At 37.8% G+C, this 19,545-nt stretch overlaps 2 protein-coding genes across 2 annotated transcripts; both read left to right on the top strand.

Moving 5' to 3' along the window:
* Nucleotides 1-2,036: 2,036 nt before the first annotated feature.
* Nucleotides 2,037-11,070, top strand: gnai3 (guanine nucleotide binding protein (G protein), alpha inhibiting activity polypeptide 3). Its single transcript, XM_010788080.1, has 8 exons — nt 2,037-2,087; nt 2,927-3,068; nt 3,159-3,316; nt 4,881-5,009; nt 6,191-6,320; nt 7,362-7,515; nt 8,492-8,699; nt 10,206-11,070. The coding sequence occupies exons 1-7, from the start codon at nt 2,083-2,085 to the stop codon at nt 8,680-8,682; spliced, it is 909 nt and encodes a 302-aa protein (XP_010786382.1). The 5' UTR covers nt 2,037-2,082; the 3' UTR covers nt 8,683-8,699; nt 10,206-11,070.
* A 1,086-nt stretch (nt 11,071-12,156) lies between these two features.
* On the top strand, nt 12,157-17,053 carry gnat2 (guanine nucleotide binding protein (G protein), alpha transducing activity polypeptide 2). The gene is made up of 9 exons (XM_010788090.1): nt 12,157-12,195; nt 12,830-12,873; nt 13,840-13,981; nt 14,114-14,271; nt 14,407-14,535; nt 15,028-15,157; nt 15,248-15,401; nt 15,848-16,059; nt 16,725-17,053. Exons 1-8 carry the CDS (start codon nt 12,157-12,159, stop codon nt 16,036-16,038), a joined length of 987 nt encoding a protein of 328 aa, XP_010786392.1. The 3' UTR covers nt 16,039-16,059; nt 16,725-17,053.
* The last annotated feature ends 2,492 nt before the right edge of the window (nt 17,054-19,545 follow it).

The following is a 19,545-nucleotide window of genomic DNA, read 5'->3' as shown; positions in this document are numbered from 1 at the left end:
CAAAGAATTTGTGGATTTAATTCTTGCCAACTGGCCATCTGAACGTATCACTCTACTGCTGGCCTTCTTGATAAAATACGTCTGCAAAGTATTCCTAAATGACAGAAAATATAATAATGACAATGCATCTACTTATTTAAAAAAAAATCTCATTCTGACTAATTTGCTGATTTAAAAAAAGAAGAACAAGCAGGTATTCATAATTTCAATTCCTATCCCTGGAAATGTCTGATAATAACTGCGGTTATAGTAAACATAAGAAGGCTCTACTTCCAGTGTAAACTCCCCCCAGATGTTTATGCAAATCATTTCTCACTGGTTGTGCAAGCTTGACATCTAATCTTTCATGTGCACACATGTTTTTATGCCTCTTTAATCAAACTCCAGCTCTGGCTGATTTTAGAGTCAGTCAACCTGAGGCACAGATTGCAGCTTCCACTGACACAAAAGTTAAAATCTTAGCTGTGACTTTCTAAATAACATATTGAAAAAGTAATGAAACAGGTATGCGCTGTCCGAATCTCATCTTTGTTGGTTAGGGTTCCTGGGTTCAGGCCTACCCTGAGAAAGACAAGTGTGGAGCAGTTATTTAGTGTTGTGAAATGCAGAATATAAATGTCACTGTATGTGTCATGCTGTGCACACGTTACATAATATAAACTTATTTTCTAATCTACTATATTTGGCCAATCAACAATGGATCAGATGTTTCCCATAGAAGTCAGTAGACTTGTTATGTTTAGCATAGCATAAAGCCTGGAAGCGGTGAAATAGCTATTAGCTTGTCTGTCCAAATGTAATATAAACAAATGTAATATAAACTAATGTAATATAAACTAAATCTGCCCACCAGCACCTCTAAAGCTCAATAATGAACACACGGAAAGGTAAAAACACCACATCGGATTATTTGACAGACGGCTTCTTTTTTTTTTTTAGGGTTCTGGACAACACAAACAATTTGAAAGTATTCCCTAGATCTTTGGAAAATATCCAGGCATTTTTAACATTTCATGTACCAGTAGTAATAGAGAAAAACAGTATTCAGTTGGTACTCATATCGAAAATAGTTATAAGTTGCTGCCCTATACAGTATATACTGCGTTATTCCATTTAACACATATCTTTTCTCACTGCTTTAGTGAGTCCTGAAGGTTGTCTTCTCAGAAGGGCTAAGATGGTGTGAAGCTGGTGCCCACATCACAACCAGGGCCTTTAAAGACATTTCAATATCTTTGCTTCCTTTAAAGGGGAAGGTCATAAAAAGAAGAATGTCTCTAAAATGATTACAAAAATTCCAATTGAATCCTTAAATGTCTGTGTTCATATTTAGTTATAAAAAATGTCAATGCAGTCATTCTTTGCTGGTTGATGGGGGATGATGCTGATTTTGGGGAGTACAACATTAAGATAAACCCTACAGATGGGAAAGGGAGGAGTTGGCGTTTTTTGTTTTTAGATTGCATATGGAGTCTTTAATCACATGTGACGCTTTTATGACCGCTCTGGTCTCTAACGCCCACAGCAGCATGATATTTAGGATTGTCTCTCCAGTGGAAAAACACTGTCCGAGCCAGGAGCGAGACAACTGTTTCCTGTTGACTGATTGTTTTTGAAATACTGTAAATGAGAAATAATTTTCCCTCTCACCATTATTACAACAAACTTCATTGTAACGCATGCTTTGTGAGGTTTTGATATCATTTGGGCCACTTGTAACAGATGGACAATGTTGTGAAATCTCTCAGCTCCTAAAAAGACCTCTCTATTTCCTATGATGCTCAGTGTGTTCAAGCTTAAGGCTGTCATATACAGATTTTATGGTAAGCAGTCAGCATATGATACCTCCATGTGACTATATAAGTACGTTCCCTCAGGCCCCCCTTAAGTGTCTTCATTTCAAATGAATCACAAGGCTGCCTTTTTCTTTTTACGCAAATATACCGTATTGCACACCGTGTGATGATGCATCATTAAATGATTAAATTAATGTAATCGGTCAGATATTCATTTGGCTGCTCTAATTACTGTCCCTCTCTTTCAGGTGCTGGGGAATCTGGAAAAAGCACACTAGTCAAGCAGATGAAGTAAGTTACAGATTCAGGTTAAAGTCTCAACAAGTCTTACATTCGAATAACCCTGAGGATGTCAAACGTCTTGTTGTTTTGCGGGAGAACAGAACCATAATGGGAATCAATGTTTTCCTAAGGCTTCTTAAGTTTGCTGTAATTAACTATAATATTGTTAAAACATTTCAACACATTTTTAATCAAACATATTTTTCATTAAGAGAGTGAACACACATACTATACAGAGATGCTGTATGAGATACCAATGTGAGTTCTGAAAATTGCACAATATAAATCTATTCTAGTAGACCTCAACAATGGAATTATGATCAGTAGAAATGGCCATGACATGGGACCTTTAAAAGGACTTAAATGTAACTAGTTGAACCTTTTTAGAAAGCTTACATCAAACACCAACATACTGCTAAAAAACTGCGTTGACGAAAGACAGACCCTCACTCCCACTTTTAGCTGCAGCCTTATTGTCAGAGGTTAGTAATGTTTGGGAGAGTATTGTTCACAAACAGGGTTCATCTTTGTTAAAAAAAAACACTTTCTAACTTAATGGGGACCCTCATTTCATTCTGCTTAGGCATTGTAGGAAGCCCCCTTTTGCATAACATGTTAAACAATGGCCACAGAGGCCAGCCGTACCCTGGCAGGACGTGAATAGACTACCCCAGTTCCCACATTAGCCATGCTGCATGCTCACAGAAGCTCAAATTCCAGCACTAATGACAGTGTGGCATGAAATGTTTCAATACTGTAATCGTCCCACATTTGTTAAATCCATTGTTCACACTGAGTAATATTTATCTGGACTCTAAAAACACACTTTAATTTTGTCTCTGTGTCAGAATCATTCACGAAGATGGCTACTCAGAAGAGGAGTGCAAGCAGTACAAAGTGGTCGTGTACAGCAACACCATCCAGTCCATCATGGCCATCATCCGCGCCATGGGTCGCTTAAAGATAGAGTTCGGAGATGCTGCACGAGCGGTACGTTTAAACAAGACTTTTAAAGAGCCACCTCCTCATTTATCATTTGAATCACCACATGGACAAAATTACATTGTCATTTTTTGCCAGGACGATGCCCGCCAGCTGTTTGTCCTGGCGAACTCTGCGGAGGAAGGCGTGTTGCCGTCCGAGTTGACCACTGTGATACAGAGGCTCTGGGGCGACGTGGGAGTTCAGACGTGCTTCGATCGATCACGAGAGTATCAGCTCAACGACTCTGCTGCATAGTGAGGACTCTGACTACTTACTAACAACCTTGTTAAATGATTTAAATTAGAGAAGACTGCACTGCCATTAAAGGGAAGAAGTCTGTAGAAAAATTATTTAGATTTGGCTTTCATTCTTTAATTTATTTTAAAGATTCTTTTGGGCAATCAGTGCTTTTATTGTTCAGACATTTTAAAGGAGGGGGATGACACACGGCAAATGGTTCCTGCCTGGATTGAAACCCAGGTCCTCCGCTTGGAGACCTCGCCCCAGTACAAGGCTCTACTAATTGAGCCCATATTTTATTTTTTTGTCAAAGTTAAACAACCTATCATGAATTTATTTTCTTTTTCATACAGCAGAAAGGTAGTCAATGAATCATTCTGTCAATCCACGGGAAAATAATCAACACCCTTTCTGTTCCTTTTCTGAGGTGAGGACTAATAGGGAAGTTTGAAATTGCGTCATTCATCTTCTTACCAAAGAAACTGACATTTCTTGTTATGTTGATCCCCTCTCACTAGTGTAGTTTGACTCAGAGTTGTTTTTTTCCTTTATATCTGTTACATTACCACTGGAACACAACGGGAGGCAAGATGTGTCTTGTTCTTCACACTCTTGTGTCAGCTTGTTGTACTTCTGATTGCATTCCTGAAAAAGGAGAAACATGGAGGGGAAAATGACAACGGGAAAACTGTTTCAGATTATTATGATAGTCAACTACTAGATACAACCATCTGATGAAGTTTAGGAACAATGTAAACAAAGTAGTTTGAGCTAAATATAGTCCAGTAAACCTTGGGTTTGTCTGCTACCGTAAGGTTTATCTCCCTGAAAGAAAAAGAAACTCAAGGACACTCACTTTGTTTTGAAAACAGCCGAGCTTGTTGCACATTGTCCACACTGCGAGACAAGAGGAACCAGAGCAGTTAGTCTGTTTTAACTCAACCCACAAGGAGCCAGTGTTTATCACGCAGCAAAATATGAGCCCATATTTAGTATCATTCTGTGGAGTCTGTCTGCACAGCAAATCCTCCACTTCACCAGGCACAAGTGTGCGCTTTGCAATACATTGTCCTTTTTCTTCTTTGCTTAAGGTCTTCTCAAATACATCCCCATCTCTATTATAGTATGACTGCACTGTTCATGAAAAAAACAACTGAATCAATATAAAAAACTCTTGGTTGCACATAAAACAAATCTAATAATAACATTGAAAAATACAATAAATGATAAAAGGAAAATAAATAATAAATGAAAAACATAATTGTGTTCATTTTCTCTCTACAGGAAACTGCAATTTTCCATTAAAACATGGCTGCCAAATAGCACAACATGTCTGAGCACAGTCTCTTGTGAAATGCAGTGTAAAACGATGTATAAGATATTCACTCTAGGTTGGAAAAAAGCGTTCTCTTGCATTTACATGTAAGAAGTATACTTTGTCTGGCATGTTGGGTTAAAATAAATTAAAAACTGTTTTTATAAAGCACATAATTTGTGAGCTGCCTGTACTGCAGACACTACTAAAGTAAAAAGTTTCCGGTGATATGTGTATTTGCTCACATGTTTTCTGTCTCCCAGCTACCTGAATGACCTGGACAGGATCTGTCAGCCCAACTACGTCCCGACTCAGCAGGATGTGCTGCGTACACGTGTGAAGACCACTGGCATCGTGGAAACTCACTTCACCTTCAAAGATCTCTACTTCAAGTAAGTATACCTTTAACTAATGATGGACTGCTTGTACCATTTACACAACTCATTAGGCTTTACAAGCAGTCAGAGTCGGAGCTGGTTTTCTGTAGCCGTCTGCATTTAAATGTCCTTTAATATCTTAATGCAGTGATCACCAACCCAGGGCGCTGAGAGATTATCATTTGGTCAGAAATTATTTAATAACTAAATTCAGTTAGAATCTTGAGGTATTTTTTTGTATATAGTTTTACCTTCTTTAAATGCAAGTTAGAATGAGGCTTTAAAAAAATAAAGGGAAAAAAATAATTTTGGAGTCAGTGACATAACACACTTTTAAAAAAAGAAATTATTCAAATGTATACAAATTGCAGAAACATACTCAACATAATGGTACAGATAGAGAAAAATAGAGAAATACAGAGAAAATAGAGAAACATTTAAAATAACTTAATAATAAGAAAAACCCAGTTTTCTTTAGAGTTCACTGACAGTTTGACAGTTTTATCATCACACTCACATACAAAGTTGGTTTGAGTAACAACATCTTGGTTTCACATGCTTTAAGTTTAATGCAATATCTCACCTTTTATACTGTTCTGTGTTCATGTCCATCCAGCTGTCTGTGTTCCCTCATAGTATACATCATATTTTACATTAACCTGATCGCAGATTATTTGGCTTGTTTTTTTGGGACGTTACATATTTAGGTGCTGATTTTATAACTGTCTTTTATAACATCCATTAGTTGCTGACTGGTATTCAGCCTAATACGACCCACCTATGAAGCTGTAAATGTGATTACATCTCTCCAGTCCTTTTACATTATGTTATTATCCAGCTCCTGTACTTACAAATATTGGTGTAACATTAACCGTAATAGCCTCCCTGGCCTGCCTCTGTAACCTCATAAAAAAACATTGCAGGATCTGGAAATGTGTAATCCCTGAATTGATGTGGAAGCATACAATTCTGCATCAGTTAGCTCAGTACTGATTCAGTGTATCTCTCAGGGCCTCAGGTGGAGACAAAGGCATGTGTGTGTGCATGTGTGTGTGATTATGTGTGTTTGTGCTCTTGCCCTGGATTTACGAGGACACTCATCTTCATGAAACACTGCGGGGAAATGACATTAGAAGCAAAATGAGCATGCATTCAGTGTACATTTATTCATGCAGTCTCTGTGTCTTTGTCTGCAGGATGTTTGATGTCGGTGGTCAGCGCTCAGAGAGGAAGAAGTGGATCCATTGTTTTGAGGGTGTCACATCTATCATTTTCTGCGTAGCACTCAGTGACTACGACCTTGTCTTGGCTGAGGATGAGGAGATGGTTAGTAAAGGATACACTGTTAGCATCTTAACACATATACTAGAAAAAAGATGTAGAAAACGTCCATGTCCCTGCAGGCAATTTGTGATACAGCACAGTAAACATTAAACTCATTGGAGACATCATTTAAACTGAAAACATCTGAGACAAGTCCATAATCATGATCTAAGAAATAAGAGATATTCTTTTGCATAATCCTTTGTGCTGCATGCCCACAGGTCTATGAAAGGACATAACATCACAAGAGGTGTTGCTAATAAAAGCATTAATGATGGCTCTGCTCTTTTAAAAATGTGCTATAAAGTAATGACAGTGTGACAGTGAATCAGCTTTTATAGCTTGTAAGTGCTGGCAAAGACACATTAGTACCCTTTTCATTTGGACTCAGCCACTAAAAGCCATGTAAAATATGTTTTTATAAAGAGGCTCTGGTATATGTAGAATTGTATTTTATGTGCCACACAGAGCCCTTGGTTCAGGTTGAGTAGACATCATGCCAAAAAGGCTCTGACTGGCACTGTTAAGCCCCCCATCACCCTGAAACTAAAGCAGTTCAATCAAAATCAATCATCATTCTCATCATTTTAGGGTTATTATGACGATATCTCAGTGTTGACAATAACTTTTACATTTAAAATCACATGATTGGTACACATCAACTGTTCTAAGGTGAGTCCTTACTGCAACGGAGCATGTTGGAATTCAGGCCCAGGCCCAGGCATGTCATTCCCTCTCTGGCCCTTTATGATTATCTTCAGCTGAACTGCATAAAGGCAAAAAACTCAAAAATAATGTTTACAAAAAATGTGATACCATTGTTTAAACAATTATCATCAAATCACAATTCGTATGCCTTTCTGTGGTCATGGTTACAGACACTATTTGTCATTTTTGCTATATATATCACCACAATACACTTATTATAAAATATTTTGGTGATAATCATGTTGAAAAAAATCAGACAATGATACAACCCTTATTATTTTATAATCAACAGTTGTGTGTTCTGTGAAAAAAAATCATCATCTGCTCTATCCTCAGAACCGGATGCATGAGAGCATGAAGCTTTTTGACTCCATCTGCAACAACAAGTGGTTCACACTCACCTCCATCATCCTCTTCCTCAACAAGAAGGACTTGTTTGAAGAGAAGATCACCCGGAGTCCGCTCACTATTTGCTGGCCCGAATACTCTGGTGAGACGAAGCGATACAAACCTTTTCTTGAAGTGTGACGTGATATTATCCGCTGGTGTGTATTAGTTATTTGAATGTTTTGATCAGAGCGAATATGTATGTATCTATCTGTTGAACAGCTGGGTGATATAGCCAACATCTTCTATGAAATTGTCCTTTCATATCTCGAATATAATATATATTGACATAGCAAGTTTTGTTGTAGTTTAAGAAATAAATAGTCTATTTCAGGAACTTTAGTGCCAAATAAACAGTTTTAGGTGACCTAGCCTAAAAGGGATTTGATGATATATATTGTCATCATTCACAGCCCTACTCTTGTGCATTTGAGCATTTACTTCCTGGCAATTACCATGCTAAGATAAGAGAATAGTTGGATCTCATATCTTGAAATTATACTATATGATTTAGCTGTTGCAGCAAGAGAATCTTTTTGTTGAATAGGCTTTGAATAAACAACATCTCTTTATTATGTAAATGCTCGAACAAGTGACACATGTGAACGTCATCAGCCACAAGCTTTTTTAGTTTAACTGAATAATTTACTGCAGCTCATTCTGCTTTCCAGGTTTATTAACCACAGTCATACTGATGTCCATAATTGATTTGGACAGTTAAATCTATTTATAGATCTGCAACACATAATTTGGTGTCATGGTTCATCATTTTTTACTTCTTCATACTAAGCATTCCTAAAGGTGTTTCTGCACAGCAGTCACATACATAATTGAACAGCCGCTAGCAGAATAAAATGACTTTGAAAGATCATCCATAAAACAAATGTACAAAAACCTGCCTCAAAAGAAAATTACAAATGTTAGTTAGAACATTGGCACTAAATGACAGCTTCAACTGGTCATAGATTAATGCCATGTGTTTAACCTACATTGCAAAAAAGAAAAAGAGCTGACAGGATTTTTTAAATGTTAATTATAATGTTCTTTTTATGAATTACCTTCTTTTTTTTTTACTGCAGCTGGGAATTCGTACGATGAGACTTCATGTTATATCCAGGCCCAGTTTGAAGACCTTAACAAACGAAAGGGCACCAAGGAGATCTACACTCACTTCACCTGTGCCACAGACACCAAGAATGTTCAGTTTGTGTTTGACGCCATCACCGACGTCATCATCAAGATCAACCTGAGGGAGATCGGGCTTTACTAAAGCTTCAGGCGCTGCAGGTCAGTAACAGTTTACCATGTTAGGTTATTGCATCACTGCAAAGACAGTTTCTGTGATTTCACTCATGTGTCGGGTCCAGAGATTTAAATATCTTCATGACAATTAGATGAATACAATTCAAATTAGCCAATATCATCCTATAATCTTGTTGCTTTGTTCACCTGAGTTTTTATAGAATGTCGCTAAAATGTGTACATTTTATGTTAGGATACATACAAAAAAGATTGACACAACGCCTTGTCATAAAGTGAGTTCAATTTACCCAAAACCTGTATAATTAATTTGAACTGAACAAACTGTGGAAACACCTATGGATCAAACAAAAAACCATCAAATCAAATAATCAACTCCATCCACTGATGAAGGCTGTGTGATATTGTTCAATGATCTGGAAATAGCATGGACCCTGTGATAGGATTATAGACTGCTTGATAATTAAAATATTCACAAATCCACAAAAACAACAATATAGATTTCTACACTTATCTGAATTATGAGAAATACAGAACAATATATCTACTCTCTGAACTTTTAAATCGCTAAAAAAACAAGTGTTCCCTTCCACACACCCCTGTGTTATGATGGCGCTTGGTATCACCCATTAGCAGCTACATTTTGCATGTTTATCAGTGTGAAGATGGCCCCAGTAGAAAGCAGTAGGCCTAATGGTAATGTAAAGAAACAAAATGCACAGAAGTTAGGAGTCTTTGCTCCCCATTACTAAATTCAGCTAACTCGTTTTACAAAAGGAAATAGAGAAAAAGTACAGTGATGGAAAATGCTAACATACTTAACGTTATGCTAACAAGCTACATTTTAAATACCTGGCATGCTAAGTGTTACCGTCAACACATTAGCATAGGTTACCATGCGAACTGTGGATTTAAGTTTGAAGTTAAAATTACAGCTCAGAATGATACAAATATTTTCACGTTTGAGAAGTAAGTATTTCACTCATTCACGCGTTTATTAGGCACACGCACGCACACCTGTATCAAATACAACAGCTCTCAGACATACATTTTACCTTCGCAACGATGATGACTTACTTTCTAAGAGTTGTAGTCATTTATTTAACTTTTTGTTTAATCTGTTATAGTTTGAAAGTGGTTTTTAACAGGACTGCCTTTTTGGATATTTTAAGATTTAGCATTCCACCATGTATCATTAAAGCTAGATATCCTTATCAAAACGATATAAGAAACACTCCAGTACAACACCATCACTAACTGAGTAACATTGTTTTAAAAGTTATTTTAAAAAAAAAAGGATTATAATAAGCTTTGAACAGGTAGAATATATGACAATATGATAATCTGTGTATGAGTTTTTCAACAAACCATTTTTTTTTTGTAATGGTTGGTTAAGAACCAAAGCTGCCTTGTAATAAAAAATAGAGCAGCTTATGCATGAAATTGTAAATGACATGTTCTGAAGCATTGTATTTATATTCATTATTTATTTCATATGGCCATATTTTTATTCTTTTTTCCTTTTCCTTGCAGGTGTCAGGAGCAGAATTGGGAATTGGGACTTCTGGGCTGGTATGTCTTGTCTGCAGAAGGAGAATTAGAAAGTAAGGACTAAGATGGTGCCATGCTGCATTCAGGACCTAAATTCCGCAATTTGGGGACTTGATACCACCATTACTCAATAGATGTTATGATGCAGAGCGCACTGGGAGGAAGTGAAAGTGGTGGAGGCTTGTGAAATGATCGCTGTGAGATTTGTGAAGTCCTGTCATATACAAGACCTTTGCATCAGTCTGGGGCTGACAGGTAAAGCTCCTCTGATGTCTCTGACGCATTTATAGTTTGTCTATATGTACATGGACCAAAACAGACTGCCTGTTTATCAGATCCATTTCACGGTTTCACAGCTGATGTACATTCTGTTCACTTTTCTTTCTGTTGCAAAGCTTAATTCTGTATTACATTACTTTTATTGAATATTTGCATATAGTATATTTTAATTTTCGGATGTGTGAATGCGTTAAATTATGCATTGAGAAGCGTTTTGTTCGTAACCTTTTGGGTCTGGGATTAGTTAGCAAGAGTGTAATGAACAAAGTAGCAACACGGCTGTCTACATAGTTAATAGTTAATCATTTTTAACTTGACAACATTGTATTGAACAATATTTTTGTACACATCACTGCAAATCAATTTGTAAAGGGAGATCTTGATTTCCCTGTTTTTTTTTCAAAGGGGGTATAATATGACCTACTTTTATCACTAAGGTCAATATGGAATTTTTTGTTTAGTTACTGATGATATATTCAAGGATTATTCATTGTCAAAGTGCAGCACATGGTTCCACAATGAAATGCAGTTGTAGCTTAGTTCATTATGTTGCATATGAAACACATGACAGAACAGAAAAAATGAAATTCCTGAAAATGCAGTTTTTTTGTTGTGCAACAGGAGGATAATAAACAAACAAAACAATCGTAGATATTATCTGTGCGAATAATATCTCTAAATATTTAAAATGACAACATGGGTAAAACATGGTCCATGAACTTTGGCCTTTGATCACCAAGCATCTTTGATGTAAACTCACAGCCGCCTCGTCTCAGCGGAGTGCATCGCTCTGTCCTGTAGCCGGGTTTAGCTTAGCATTGCTCTCTAGTTCCTCTCCTTCTGTATTGGAGGCCAAACATCTCAAAAGCCTGACCATTGTAGACACCAACTATCCCGCCGCCCTGCACCGTCCAGCAGTGGTGGAGCTGGGGGGTGGCTGAATCCTGGCCACCCTATTGGCCACCCCAAACACCACGGGGGCCCAAACTATTTTAGAACATTAAGAAAAAAAAATGAAAAAAATGTTTAAGTAACCTTTCATCATTCATCAATAATTAACATTAATAGAACGTTATATTGATAGTATACTCGCTAAACTTAGAATTAATTCAACTTATTTTCTTCCAAAAGTTAATTATCCAAAGCCTCTGTATACCCCCTTCTATTTACATGTAATGGTTTGGTCCTGCCTCCAAACGCAGCACGGCACTTTCTTGCAGAGAGTGAGAGCATGTGAGGAGCAGGGATGCTAGTACTTACATGTGTAACATGTCTCAACGACTCACAAAGTCAGGCTTTCAAAAAGAAAAGAAAGGAGAGAAAGACAAGAGAGAGGGACTAAAGGGCGACAGTATGTCACCCAGTTTTTCAAAAGAAAAGGTGGGTGTGGTCCATGACCATGAGTGGTGGAAATGTGTCTGTTAGCTAAGCGTAGTCCATTGTAAATAATAATTGTTGTTTGTTTTTGCTGACATTAGTACTGTTAATATCTATACAGAAAATGCAGACGTTTTTTATTTCACTGCTCTTTTAGCTGACATTTAATAAATGCAGGTACATTTTTTGCAGCTATTCATACTAAATCAGTTGTCCCTCCCCCTGGTGCCAGGACCAAAAGATCCATCTCTAGGCTCAGCAGCCCTGTCCCCCCATAATGCTGAACCTGAACCAGCTTTTCTCCCAGCTGAAGGAGGTGAGCAGCATTGTGTTAAATGCCACTTAGTGTAACATATCTGAAGGGAGACTGGAATATAAAATATATATATCAAAACAAAAAGCTAACATCTAATTTCAATTGTACATTTAAAAAAGTATTTTTCTACATATTTAAGTTATATTTATTTGGATTTATGCATTCATGTTGAGAATGTTCCATTCAGAAATGTTATTTAAAAAAATGCATTTACACCATAAAAGATGACTATTGAGATCTATTGTCCGGAATTTTAGTCTTATATCAAATAGGGAATTCTACAACAGCAGAATGTTCCACGTCTGCACAGTGTTGTGTTTTCACAGCTCAGTGTCAGTAAATATTATGCAGTTAGTATTGGACTACAAGATAGATGCAAGCCTGTAGGCCTACAGGTTATTTAAAGCAGTCGTTCCCAACCTGGGGGGCGCCAAAGATCGAAGGGGAGGCGCCAGGCCTCAGATGATTTGAGGCCAAATATCATATTTAGACTTTTTTTTTACATATAATTGTAAAGCAATACATGATTGTCACTAAAAGCCTTGTCTCTACATTACAATACAAAATAATTGATGAATTAATTTGAATAACAATNAGTTGTAACTACAACACAATCAAATAACTGCCTACACAGACAAAGATTAAAAGCGATCAAGACCAGGATCACTGCAGCGGAAGGTGCAGAGATGAGTATTACAGGGTTCATACACTTTTTCACCAATGATTTTCAATGACTTTTCCATGACTTCTCCATGACCTTTACCTAATTTTCCATGACCAAAAAAATTACTCTTTCTCAGCGGTACCACTGAAAATGGTTTATTTTAACATGGAACAGGAAAATAAGGTCTGCATATGAAACATGTTGTGCCTTTCAAAAACAAATCAAGGCTTACTAGCACGCAACTAAAATCTCTCACCAGCAAAATACTTCGACAGTTAAATGCCATTTTATGTTTCATTATTATACGATACAGTATTTATTATCATTATAGTATTACTATTTCGACGATTGGATAAAATATAAATTATATTTGATGCTTTTTAGTTACATTCCCATGACTTTTCCAAAACTTTGGGAAAAATATTGTTTTCCATAACTTTTCCAGGGCCTGGAATTTGCATTTTGAATTTCCATGACTTTTCCAGGTTTTTAATTACCGTAAGAACCCTGGTATTAAAATAAGGGATACATGATTTGGTTTTGTGTCATCCACACCATGTCAGAGACAAGTCTTTTTTTTTAAATCTCATCAGTTAGGCATGCAGCCAGCAGGCCATAGCTCCCTCATCTCATTCTGTTTCACTTGCAGTCAAGCCTTTTAACAAAAGGTCGACAGGGCAAACATCCGCTTGCTCTGATTTGTCAGCACTTGTTTTGTGCGCTACACTGTGGCAGTAAGAGCTGAGTGAGGTCAGAAACACACCACAGGGGGGCGCTGTGAGCACCAGCTCTAGTGGGTTGTTATGTCGTGTTAACTTCCCTTTTCACATGTGTGGAAAAAACTAAAGCATATACTTTCAAGATCCTATAGTTGTTCCATTTCAATGGAGGTTTCCCCAAACAGCCTTTATATAAACATGTCTATATATCTGGGAAATAAAAATTACCACCCATAAACTAAATCACTTTTCTGTGTACAGGATTCTGCATCAAGGTGGTTACACAAAAGAGGAACAACTGGAGTTCAGGGCAGTCATCTATGGAAACATCCTGCAGTCTACTCTGGCTATCATCAGAGGCATGGAGATGCTGACCATTGATTTTGGCTCTCCCTCTGCACAGGTCTCATATGACACTAAAACGATGTAGACCAGACATGATTAACTTGTAGAGTCCATTTTTCTGACGTACAATAAATAGTTCTGTAATACTGTTGCTGATGGATCGTGGTACTGTGTGCATTTAAACCAACAGGAGGATGCACAGAAGCTGCAGAACTTGTCCGACTCCATTGAAGAGGGCACAATGCCTCCTGAGCTGGGTGATGTCATCCAGAAACTGTGGAAAGACACTGGTGTGCAGGCCGCCTACGATCGCGCTGCTGAGTTCCAGCTGAACGACTCCGCTGGCTAGTGAGTCCACATTTGCTACTGGGATAGAAAAAAGTAGAGAGCTTTCATGTAAAACTAGAGAGGCAGCTGGCTTAGTGTTTATAGATAGAGATGTTTTTAAATCTGAAGTCTGATTGCTATTTCGTTTTTTCTCAGCTACCTCAATGAAATGGATAGAATCGCCAAACCAGACTACCTCCCCTCTGAGCAGGACGTTCTGCGATCTCGAGTCAAAACCACTGGTATCATTGAAGAACAGTTCGCCTGCAAAGAGCTGTACTTCAGGTGAGTCACAATCGGGCCTTATACAAAACATGACACACCAAGAACTGACTGAACATTACAGCAGTGGTTCTCAACCAGGGGTACTTCAAACCCAGGGGTACATTGTATTAGCTAAAGAATAAATGTACATATTAAGAACAAGTCAACTTTAACACCTGAACACATGGGGCAGGCATGCAAGTGTGTCCCAAAACTGGTTGGTGAAGTTTAATAGTAATGACTAAACAGTTAATAAGATTAGCTAAAAGTAATGAAGAAAATGTCGGTTTTACTCAAAGCAGTAGTATGATTCTAACCAACCAAAATATATAGAGTTCAATTCTATTTATACATTTAATATATTCACTTTTACATAAATTCTGCCCTACATTTGAAACACACATTGTGGTTTGATGAAGGGAGTTCATCTGACAGGGCAATAGGGTTAAGGAACCACTGCCTCAAAGCAGCATGATATCCAGGGCTGACATGGTGTTTCTGTGTGGTGAACAGGATGTTCGATGTGGGTGGCCAGAGGTCAGAGAGGAAGAAGTGGATCCATTGTTTCGAGGGTGTGACCTGCATCATCTTCTGCGGAGCTCTCAGTGCATACGACATGGTGCTGGTAGAGGACGACGAAGTGGTGAGTCAAAACTCCGCCACCCTATCGTAAAGCACGAGGCGACACACGTCAGCTGGTAAACTCATCCTGTTCCTCTCTGACCTTTTTCAGAACCGCATGCACGAGTCCCTCCATCTATTCAACAGTATCTGCAACCACAGATTCTTTGCACTGACCTCCATCGTGCTTTTCCTTAACAAGAAGGATCTCTTTGAGGAGAAGATCAAGAAAGTCCACCTGAGCATCTGCTTCCCAGACTATGATGGTAAGAAGCTGCCGCACTCTGTGCTGCTATGACAGGACTACGTTTGACAGCGAGATGCTAAAATAACCTATTATCTGCCAGACATGCAGTGAGAGGGGATCACACTCAGCTAACAAGTCATGCTTAAGCTTTGATTTACATGAGACTGTAACAGGAACATGTCTGAAAAGAAAATGTGTAAATGGACCTAAAATGCATAGAAACACAACTTGCTATTCATTTTACTTGTGACTCAAACTGGTCAAACTAAAGGAAGACTGAAATGATCAAATGAGGAGTCTTGAGAAACTGCAGAGAGCTTTAATACAATTATGTGATGCAAGTAATTATATTAAACTTACATCATTTGAGCTGACCAACACAGTGATGCAGAATGATGCATTGATTTTTATATACTATAAACTCATAAATCCTCTACCACTTTTACCACCTGCTTTTTGTTTTAGGTTGCAACTCGTACGACGACGCCGCCAACTACATCAAGTTGCAGTTCATGGAACTGAACATGAAGAAGGGAGTGAAGGAAATCTACTCCCACTTGACCTGTGCCACAGACACAAGGAACGTGCAGATTGTGTTCAACGCTGTGACAGACATCATCATCAAAGAAAACCTTAAAGATTGCGGTCTCTTCTAAGCAGCTCCAGAGTGAAAAGAGGTGCGTGGCCACCACATCACAACACTGCAGGGGTCTTTGTTGAGTAATAGGGTCCATAAGAGGCAGACCCCTGACAATTCAATGTGACCCTTGTATAGCAAATCATATCTGGCAGTCCTGTGTTGCCAAGCAACTACTTCTGACCATTACATGAGCAAACAAAAGAAAATGAGGAGAAAAAGCAATTCACGTAGTAATTTGTGATGAGACACAGTTCCTCCCAAAGGAAGTTAACTTTTCGATATAGAAATACAGTGAAGCTTTAAACCCAAAGATTATGTTGCTATGGATATCACAACATGTAAACCTTTAAACAGGGCTTCTAAAGCTTAAGGCAGGTGAACGCCACTTTTACATTCAAATTTGCATTCAAAACAACCTGACCTTATTGGTAGAGGCATTTGTGGATTATTAGTTAAAGAAATAGATGTTATCAATTGTTTTTGAGATATTATATAGAGCAACGTAAGAGAAAACAGCTCATTAATACCTTATTGCCATGTTTACGTTTTGTTTTGTTTTAAAACCAAAATATTTCGAATTCACTGCCTTTAAGAGTTTTGAAGGATCCTAGGGGAACATGTTTAGAAAAAAGATGCAAGAGATTTTACACTTGATTTCAAGTGATACAAAATTGTTTTACTTGTTTTCTCTCTGTTTTGCAGAACTTCCTTTCCTACCTTATCCCGTCACTTATTGGCTTTAACTGAGTTGTATACTGCTGGAGAGCAGAGGGTCCTCAGTTGATCGTCTTCAGGTCATCACTCCCATGCCAAGTCCCGCTTCTTGACTGATCCTCGCATATCACCACCTCCAGCAGTACATCCCTGAAACACAATGCACGCCCAACTATCGAGTCACCATATTGTTGTTGTTGTCAAACCGCTTTCTACAAGATTTTCTTAAGTACAGTATTTGTCACGCACCAGAAGCTGCTGGTTTGAAGGGATGAAGATGAAATAGTTGCTCATTTGGTTGTTGCTTTCCTTTGACTACCGTGTTTTGAGTTATATTTACTATTAAAACCGAGCTCTGTAAAAATAAAGAAAACACAAAAATCGGGGGAAACATTAATATTGTGAATAGCAACATTGCAACCTTGTTTTTGTTTTGAGTACAGTAGTCTCTGTGATCTTGATATTTAAACTGTAAAAAAGTTGCTGAGAAAATATCTCAGATATTCCCAGTGCTTGCAGTATATCCAGATTACATACAAATTGTACATGTATCTAATCTAAATAGTGTTAAATGTATTCAATTCACTTTACATTTCGATGTGATAAATAAATAAATGTCAGAAGGTCAAACATGGTAGAGAAACTTTGTACATAAGAGTAGGTAATTCCATATATTTTGAAAGATAAATCTATACGAGAGTGAAACACTAGAGGGATGATGCTTTATTATGAAAAGGGAATGAAATCTACTCAGTTTGTCCTTTCTTATTAAATGTAGAGGCACAAAATAAAGATGCATTAACTTCACGTGTGTCTGTTTCTTTGCTTCAGAATCACACAGTTGATCGAGAAAAACGGGGAAGCATCAGGCTTCTACTTGTTGGGGACACAGCTGCTTTTATACAAGTTCACTGTTTGAGTCCGATCGAATATGGCACATCTAGAAGTGCATTAACAATAAACCTATTGACAGAGCCGAATAAAGGAAAGCGGTAATTAATCTGAAATGTACTGTTACTTTCATGTTACATTAATCACATCATTAATAAAGTATGATTGGCTGTTTTTTTAAAGATACAATAAACAAGTTAGGACAATGAAGACTTAAAAGTGAGTTGAAGTGTGTGAAACAGCTGGAAACAGCTGGAGCCCTCTGCTCCAGCATACAGATGTGTCTGATGTCTAAAAATAGTCCTTCCAGTTTGCATGACCTTCTTCCCTGCATGGTTTAGGAGAATTAGCCTTTAATAATCTCACAGTGGATAACAACTAAAGGGTGTTGCCTGTGGTAGAATTATGGAGTTGATTTTGTCTTTAAAACAGAAGGAAGGGATACAACTCAGTGCTATTATTTAATGTGTGAAAATGTACCAATGCAACTGAAGCAATGTAGATAAAGCTAAACTTAAGGAATGTTTCCTACCAGGACTTCTCTGTGCAGGAAGTGACTTTCGTAATCCAAACTGTCCTATGCTACAGAAACAGACTTCCTCAGTATTATGGGATGGCTCAAGCCAAAAATAACAAATACAATCTCTGGCTTTTTCAAACTTCTCACTTTGTATGTGTTTATATATTATATATATGACCGAAATGCACTTGGGGGTAGGAGGCGTGGTGATTGGACACAGACTTTGAGACGATCTCCATCCACGGCTCCTTCCGACGACCATCCAGCCAGTCAGTAGGCCTGCCGGACCGAACACCACCGACCAGGGACGAGTTTAAGACAACACATATCCAGTTGCCCTGTTCTGTCAAGAGATTTTCAGTGGGGTGGCCAGGATGGAACCAGTGATCATTTTGGGGTGGCATTGAAATCACTATTATATGAACATAAAAATTAGGGCTGTCAAGTTAACGCGTTAATAACGAGTTAACGCACATTTCTTTTAACGCCACTAATTATTTTGACGTGTGATTAAAGCATGTGTATTTGTCCTCGGCCCGCCCCGTAGTTTCAGAGCCCAAAGGCTTGATGTTGTTGTTGTTGTTAGTTAGACTGGAGCAACTGTGACATATAATCCAACTGAAACCGGCATGGACAATGACTATGTTTTAAAAATGCGCTTGTCCAGAAAAGCCCGGTTTGGACACTTTACGGGCAGAAGAAACATTTCCATTCAAGAAAGAATTATAAATTTCTGTCTTTTTATGCCTTTAATAGCTACTAACTTGAATTGTTATTCAAATTAATTCATCAATTATTTTGTATTGTAATGTAGAGACAAGGCTTTTAGTGACAATCATGTATTGCTTTACAATTATATGTAAAAAAAATAAAAAAGTATAAATATGATATTTGNTGTGAAGTTTTTTTGCTTAAAATACCAAACAGATCACCCATTGTAGCCAGGCTGATTATGCTTTAAATGGAACGGCTGCTGCTAGCCACGCCCCTTTGTTACAAAGGGGCGTGGCTAGCAGCAGCCGTTCCATTTAAAGCATAATCAGCCTGGCTACAATGGGTGATCTGTTTGGTATTTTAAGCAAAAAAACTTCACAGACATGTTTTGTATAGGTATGGCCCTAAAATATATTTTTCAAATGTATGTTTTTATAAATGTGTGTCAAACATGTTTTAGTCTAACTTTGGTCAGACAGTCAGGATCAAATAGGCTCAGGTAAAGGACTGACTGACTGGGATCCCTGAACAAGGAAAAGTGTGACACGTTACTGAAGGTGAAATCAATGATATTGCAAAGTTACAAATTGTCTTTAAGAGATTTTCCTCATACAATCTTGGTCTCCTCTTTTTAGTGCATTAAAATATGCTTGTGTATCATTTCAGTCCAGAGCCAAGGCACAC

The sequence above is a fragment of the Notothenia coriiceps genome, unplaced genomic scaffold (assembly GCF_000735185.1).
Source record: "Notothenia coriiceps isolate Sejong01 unplaced genomic scaffold, NC01 NC01_scaffold00001303, whole genome shotgun sequence".
In the NCBI taxonomy this organism is placed as follows: domain Eukaryota; kingdom Metazoa; phylum Chordata; class Actinopteri; order Perciformes; family Nototheniidae; genus Notothenia; species Notothenia coriiceps.
This window is presented reverse-complemented; position numbering and strand designations above follow the sequence as displayed.

Excerpts from the sequence above, each read along its gene's own strand:
- gnai3 (XM_010788080.1), top strand. Across the intron at positions 5,010-6,190 it reads TTCAAAGATCTCTACTTCAA|GATGTTTGATGTCGGTGGTC; the intron begins GTAAGTATACCT and ends CTTTGTCTGCAG. Across the intron at positions 6,321-7,361 it reads TGGCTGAGGATGAGGAGATG|AACCGGATGCATGAGAGCAT; the intron begins GTTAGTAAAGGA and ends CTCTATCCTCAG.
- gnat2 (XM_010788090.1), top strand. The coding sequence starts at position 12,157 with ATGCTGAACCTGAACCAGCTTTTCTCCCAGCTGAAGGAG. Across the intron at positions 12,874-13,839 it reads CAGGATCACTGCAGCGGAAG|GATTCTGCATCAAGGTGGTT; the intron begins GTGCAGAGATGA and ends TTCTGTGTACAG. Across the intron at positions 15,158-15,247 it reads TGGTAGAGGACGACGAAGTG|AACCGCATGCACGAGTCCCT; the intron begins GTGAGTCAAAAC and ends GACCTTTTTCAG.